General features: G+C 41.4%; 1 protein-coding gene across 2 annotated transcripts; it reads right to left on the bottom strand.

The window, feature by feature from the left end:
• Positions 1 to 517: 517 nt before the first annotated feature.
• Positions 518 to 7046, bottom strand: zdhhc20b (zinc finger DHHC-type palmitoyltransferase 20b). Of its 2 annotated transcripts, XM_056364659.1 has the most exons (14): positions 6915 to 7046; positions 5315 to 5341; positions 4820 to 4914; positions 4571 to 4691; positions 4399 to 4468; positions 4211 to 4243; positions 3639 to 3759; positions 2977 to 3012; positions 2606 to 2738; positions 2164 to 2290; positions 1963 to 2052; positions 1755 to 1867; positions 1629 to 1676; positions 518 to 1444 (listed from the first exon to the last, which is right to left on the bottom strand). In XM_056364659.1, exons 1-13 carry the CDS (start codon positions 7030 to 7032, stop codon positions 1633 to 1635), a joined length of 1128 nt encoding a protein of 375 aa, XP_056220634.1. In that variant the 5' UTR covers positions 7033 to 7046; the 3' UTR covers positions 518 to 1444; positions 1629 to 1632. The 2 variants fall into 2 exon arrangements, with proteins under 2 accessions (XP_056220634.1, XP_056220635.1); XM_056364660.1 differs by lacking the exon at positions 2977 to 3012.
• Positions 7047 to 7193: the final 147 nt, after the last annotated feature.

Here is a 7193-nt window from a genome sequence, read left to right on the forward strand (position 1 = left end):
ACCTTGTATAAAATACGACTGGTAAATAGAATTTGGTTATTATGACATTGGCCAGTGAGGTTAAGATAAAGCTAGGATGTTGTAAACACTTCAGATGTCAGAGCTCCTGACAGGTCAGCCCTTATTTGGCAATGAGTGTTGGTGTCTTAGTAAAGGTTTAAGCACTGAGTTGTAGAAAAAACAGGCTGTAGACATTTTGGGCTAAGAATCACTGATCATCACATGACATAATTAACTGACTCTAGAAGAGCAGGTAGTGAAGAACGCTGCACATTGCACTATGTGAAATGCATCTCCCAGATCAAACTGTCTGTATATAAGCAGCATGTTGTAACACAAGTTGGCCACAAAAACACATAAAGCTGATACTTTTAGTTTCGGTTACTAAGAAAAAAGAAAGAAAAATTGACTGCCACTTCAACTGTTACACACACATTCCCGCACGCACGCACACACGCACGCGCGCGCACACACACACACACACACACGCGCATAGACACACACACCCACCCACCCACCCACACGCACACACACACACACAAATACACCATAAAACACATGATCATCCAACATCTGTTATACCTGGGATGCTTTTTGGACATGATAAAAAAAAGCAGCACATTGTTTGATGGACATTGATAAATCTACAAAGTGCAAATGCGCCATCTTGTGCTCTGATATCCAAAACACCATCCAAAACCCAGATACAGTCGTCCCTGTTGTGCACTGGTTCAATCCGCTGAACTATGCCAGAGTCCCCTGTAATGTAGTCCAGGTTTTGGTGGGGAAACATCCATCTTAAAAGGTGTGGAACATACATACGCTCCAACATTTTGAGTTGGAAAACAAAAAACTAAAAACTGTCACTTGGGTAAACTGATCCATCTCCACAGGATGTACTGCCTTTTTAAAAACACTAAAGAAATGTTCAAATCAAACACAGCTTGTCCACCACTCTTCACTGCAGCTTTGTGCCTATAAAATCTGTCCTGGTGCACCCAGGAAGCTTTTGGCACAAAAAAAGTTTTCTCATTAAAACACCAAAAGCAGCTCCGATTCCCTCCAGGATTCTTGAATATTCTCATCATCAGTAAATGCTCCAGTTGTCAGAAAAAGAAAACTGAACAACACAAGGAAATACGAATATAGCTGAATGTGTGACAGTTAGCATGTATGCACGTATGCACGTGTGCACTTGTGTTGATGTTAGAGGGAACAAGCTTGTATCATATGTCCTATGGGGTAGGTGTGAGATTTGCTTACGACACTGCATGCGAAATATACCAATGCATTACTGGGCTGTGATGGGCGAAAGGAAGGCATTTCCATAGTTACTCTAAATGGGTCTGTAGGGATGGGGTTACACTGGGAGACTGTTGCCATGGTGACAAACTAAACTTCTGCGTTGCTTAAGGCATCATATTAGATGACTGAGGAGTTTCTCCTGCGGGAGAAAAAGAGAAGAAACAAAACAAAGATAATTAGGTGAATTACCGTTGATTACACTCAAAATTTACATAATTATGCAGTGCAACACTTTCATGTACAAAATCTGACTTCTGCACACAAAAAAAGTCAGAACTGTACCCAAACCTACAGACCGACTGAACTGATTCACTCAAGTTTACCTGGTTAGGACTCGCTCTCCATGGAGATTGTAATGGTTTCACTTTCAGCTGTGAAGGTAAACAGAATATGTGATTAGGTGACAAATTCCAAAAAGGAAGTATATTATCATCCCTGCTGGGGCTCACCTGATTTGAGAGTGTTATTGGCCAGATGGTCGTCGATGTTGTTAGCATGCTGGTTGTTGCTCAGGAGGCGATTCTGTGACTCACTGAGCGGGCTCACAGGGACCTCAGCAGCACTGGAAACATACCCGACAAATAAACAGTCAAAAAGAAGTGGGAATCCAAATATAAATGTTTTCAATATGTCCTTTGTTACACCATGACTGATCACCTTTTATTGGGCTCTGGATGCAGGGTCACTGTGGCCTGCTCTGCATCAGCATTGACCAGTCGTGTAGGGAACGTCAGACCATCTCCCTGGCTGTAGTAAACAAGGAGGAAACTCAAGATTAGGTGCAGTCAACCTGCAAAAAACTGCATCAGTATACAGTATTGTTGACAGCATGTTCAATTCTAAATTTTAATCCTTTACCTGGTAAAGACTGGTATAAGCCAGTACTTCTTCTGGTCTCCAAAGACCTGAGCAATATTCTTCCGGAAACCCAGAGAGAAGCCGTTCTTATCAGAGCCTGTCCTAAAGACTGGTGCTCTGAAGGCCTCTGGAGTGATGGTGCAACATGGAGGGGACAAGAATGGACAGAGAATACAAACACAGAGATGATTGAACAAACAATAAACAGAAGATGAATGACCTGCAATTTTAACCTCATGAGAAAGAAGAAAGATGCACTGAAGAAGGTGAGAGTGAAAATATCATTTCTGAATTTCTTTTTTTTTTTGGTTGAAACATTCAGACATTTAAAACCTCTTAACAAAATGTGTTAAATTCTATGTTGATGTTAGATGCAGAGAAATACACACAGGGAAATGTCTTCACATTTTAAGCTGGTTAAATAATAAAAAAAACCTGTTACCTATAGTGGACCTGTTCTTCCCTACAAGCCACAGGTGGTAGCTGAAGAGAGACAGAATACTGATGCAGAACATGGCCGCCACAAAAAAAAGAAACAAAACATGGAATTTGGCGTGATTGTCTGGCAGTTCATTCTGGGGAAGAAATGGGAGAAGAGGAGAACGAGACAGGAATCAGTAACAAATTCACATTGAGGATATTGATGAAAAGACAGAGAAATAAGAGAGAAAGTACCAAAGAATAGGGACGAGGAATAGAGAAATAAGTGGAGTGTCACATGAACCATGGCACTACATGAACATCATGACAATATCCATGGTAACGCTGGTGAAGCACTCTAACACTAAAGGCTTTGGAGGGTCACTGGGTTACCTTTGGGCAGTTCTCTGCCGATTTCCTCCGGCAAAGCTTTAGTACAAACAGAAACAAGACTGGTTAGCAACACAGGAAAGAACAGGCAGGAGGAGAAGGGGAGCACTTTGAAATCAGGAGGCAGATACAAGTCAAGGCCAAGTTGGATGACAGGGAAAAAAAGGGAAAGAAAGAGAGTGGGTGAATGTGCAGTGTGCCCAGAATGGAGGAATCAAAGGGATGAAAGAGGCAGAGATGAGAGGAAACTGAAGGGAAACAGCTCCAAAATTGAAAAAAGAAAAAAGAGAGGAGGTGTCTGCAGCCGCATGAGTGGTGTGACTGATGGTTCTGATAGTGGAGAGGGAGACAGAAAAGAGAGAGATCAGAGAACAATGACCCAGTGTCCGAGAACTGGGGATAAACAGAAGGGGAAACAGAGAGGGGTCAGAGGGTGAAGGGTGAGAGAGGACAGAGAAAACAGAGGAGTAGCACAGCTCAGCACAGGAGAGGTCAGCACCATGCACAACCAACTCGAAGGATGCCCAGCATGCAACCAAATCTGCATCCTCTGAAACATCATACAGACACACATTCACATTCACCACATTCTGAGTGTGAGTGAGCTGACTGTGTAGTGAGGAAAACACCTTGGGAAAGGGATGTGTCTGTGCATTATTACTCACTGTCCAGAACTTTATGAAATATTGCAGCACTGTTGCTGCAATGAACAAACAGTACACCAAAGAGTAAGCCAGGAAAAGGATGAAAAACTTGTAGTTGGAGAACCCCACACAGTTGTTCACCCTGGAGACATATAAACACAAGAAGGTCAGACATCACATCCTCCGAGGTAGAAAACTTACCAATTTGAACTGAAAAGGTGCCACTGGCAAGGTTCTTTTGTTGGTTAATATTTAAGTAGAAAGCTCTGTTGCCTTCAAGGTTACAAGCAACCCAGGGAATAAGAACAAGGGCCACATGAATTTTAGGCAGTTTATTTTCTGAATGGTTTTGGCAACATGTCAGGCTGTAAGATGAGACATTATTCCAACATAATGCAGTTAAAACTAATCAGATTCCACTATTTTCAAATACAAATAGGTGTGTCAGTTCTTAAGAGTAGTTTGCTCTTGGTTGACTGCATTATGCTGAGCTTTTATAGAATAAGGAACTGCTGGCTGTCAGAATCATCTCCTCATACTCTTAAACCTGCGATGTCATATGTGTGTCTCTTTGTTTAGCAGGGCTTACATACCAGGGACAATGGTGGTCCATCTTTAGCACGCACCTGCCATGTACAGCAATAGAAAAAGGAGAGATTGAAAACACATGAGAAAAGTGCAACATGATTTGAAAGGGTGATTGAAAAGAGGAAGAGAAAAATACATAGACTAAATTGAGAGGAACTGTAATTGCTTATATTGAGTAAGTATGTTTTCTTACATGTCACATGCGGAGCAGTGATGACAGCGGTCTGGCTTGATGACTTGACAGCGGTCACAGTAACGGATTGCTGCTCATGTTAACACAACAGTATCTTATTAATACTGGATACTTAGTTCCAATTAAGAGGTACAAACAAACAGACAAATCCAGTCTCACTACACAGACGTACCTCCGGCTCCTGTGCGGGTGTACAGAGGCAGACTGGTGGCAGCTCTCCACAGGATCTCTTGCTGGGACTCTGGCCTTTCTTCCTTCTCATAACGCTCCTTCTCAGCCTTGGGCAGGCAGAACTGGAGTGACGAGAGCAGCATATCAATTTGTTTTTGAAAAATGCATTCATCAAGTTCACTTTATGGCAACAGGGGGTTAGAGACATGCAGACACAGTGGGCTCGATTTGGATGATCGGGTTACTGTACCTCTTTGGAAGGGTTGGCCGGACTGGTGAAGATGGTCTTCCAGTAAGACCATACAAACATGATGAAAGAGACGTGGAAGAAGAGCAGGTAGACAACTGAAGGGAAAAATTGAGTGACAGGGTCAACAATATACATAGTCTGATATGTGCAATGACATTAAACACAAGTAAATTACCATCAAATGTTGATATAAGGAAATTCTGCTGTTACTTAGGGTATGGACTAAAAGAAGAAATGTTGTACATCTACATATTTAATTAATGAGAGAGGAAAGCTAATGCTGAATGAGGAGGAGCAGCTCTGCAGACCGAGCTCAGCACTTTGAGAGAGCACGTTTCCTGTGCCAGCCTTTTCTTTTTTAGCCAAGTCTTGAGAGGAAATTTCTCCAGACCAAGTAGAGATTATCGCAATAAGTAGGAAACAGGCTCAGTTCAGCAAATCAGTTCTGATATTCACACTGTATGAAATGAACATTGTTTTCCCAAGGACACTCACTTTTCTCTCCTACATCGGGGATGGTGACTGTAAGAAACAAAACAGAGAAAATAAAAATGTTAGACTGTCAACTCAACAGTGTCACTCACAGTGAGCAGTTACAGATTTGACAGTGGGCTTAACTGACAGAAGAGAGAGAATTGTTTATTTCATCCATCCTTTCAAGTTATAAAGCTTCACATTACACTTGCTCTATATCTAAACAATGTTTCCCAACCAAGGGGTCAGGTTACCCCATGAGTCCCAAAGATAAATTTGAGTGGTCACAACACAATTAAGTTCACGGGATAAGTACAATTTAAAAAATTTCTGTTACAAAGAATTATGCTTATTCTTAACAACTTTACTCTTGTTGACAAAACACTCTTTTCACGAGGTGTTTTTTTTCTTTTCTAGAGATTTTGATTGAGTAACATCATCTTTCTCTGCAGGCAGAGCTTGCCCACTCAAATTTCCATTTTTCAGAGCCCTTTAAGGACTTCTCGCCCACCTTGTGATTGTTTTGTCAAATGCTATTTCTAAGGTCAAGAATGAACTTTCATTCTTGTATTTAGAGCCAAGGTGGACAAGAAGTCCATTTTGTGCTGAGAAAAATGGAAATAGAAAACTAAAACTACAATTCCAAACAATCGGAAAATGGCTGAAGAAGATGAGCATACTTTATGGTAACATTGTTTTGTCAACTGCTGTTTCCAGGGTCAAGAATGTACTTCAAGCAAAAACTTTTGGCAATTTTCTTTACTTTTCCTTGCAAAACACTGCATACTTTTCACGTATTTAGCCAAACAACAAAAATCATTTGAATGTAACAATCTGATTAAAAAATGACTCCTCAAGACTCATAAGCACTCCAAGACCATACAATCGGTATGGTGGGAAACACACATTTCTTCATTTGAGGGTGTCACAAGCAATGAAAAGGTTGGGAACCACCTATCTAATCTTCTCAGACACCTTGAGCATGTATTTTACAAATCACAATTACATAAAAGAATACCATACAATCTGACCTTTAACTGAAAATCTCACCCAGTGATCTTGACATACAAAAGTTTGGAAAGCCCTTTAATACACCACAGTTCAAATATATCAAACCAATTTTGCTCCTCCGTTTAACTGTTATTTTACAGCATCCCTCATTATAATACCAAAACTCTCCGGGCCAAATCGGCTCCTGGCAAAACCTCAACATGTTACCTGTGCCAAGCTAATTGGTGGTAGTCTAGTTAGAGTTAAAGAGTCTATCGGTCCAGCCAGCCAAATACCGTTTAGTTAGCGTTTTAATTCTCCATCCAGACTCCATTCAGCTCGACACAAAACCACAGAGACGAGACCGGCAGGATATAAACTGCACGGTGAAAGTTTTTCTTTGACAATTGACACAATTCGCCGTAAAATACAACAACCCGAAGCGAGGGCAACGTACTGATAATTAGCTGTATCTAGATTTGGACAGGCTTGCCAACACCATTGTTGAGCTGCAGTCCATTTACTTCCTGCTGGCCAGCAGCAGCTGTATGTTTGGGTGGAAAGCACAATGAAAACATGAGCGGTTAAAGGCTTTGAAGAGCCGACACACAACGCCAGGACATATACTTACATAAACAAAGCTCCACCACATAAGCATAATACGACCAGCAGACGACTAGGGCGATAAAAATCACAGGTATCCATGCTAAACCCCGTTGACAGCATCTCAGTACGTGTGTGGGCGCCATCTTTCTCCCTCTACTGGGAAAAGGGAGTGTCGATGTGTGACGTCACTTGAGCAAACTGAGACTGGAGGTGGTCTGAAAATATTTGTTGGAATCAGTTAATTGAAGATATTGATTGGAATAAAGCGGGGTCAGTACCACACACTATACAACAAACAAGGCTA

The sequence above is a fragment of the Seriola aureovittata genome, chromosome 20, assembly GCF_021018895.1.
Source record: "Seriola aureovittata isolate HTS-2021-v1 ecotype China chromosome 20, ASM2101889v1, whole genome shotgun sequence".
NCBI classification, from domain to species: domain Eukaryota; kingdom Metazoa; phylum Chordata; class Actinopteri; order Carangiformes; family Carangidae; genus Seriola; species Seriola aureovittata.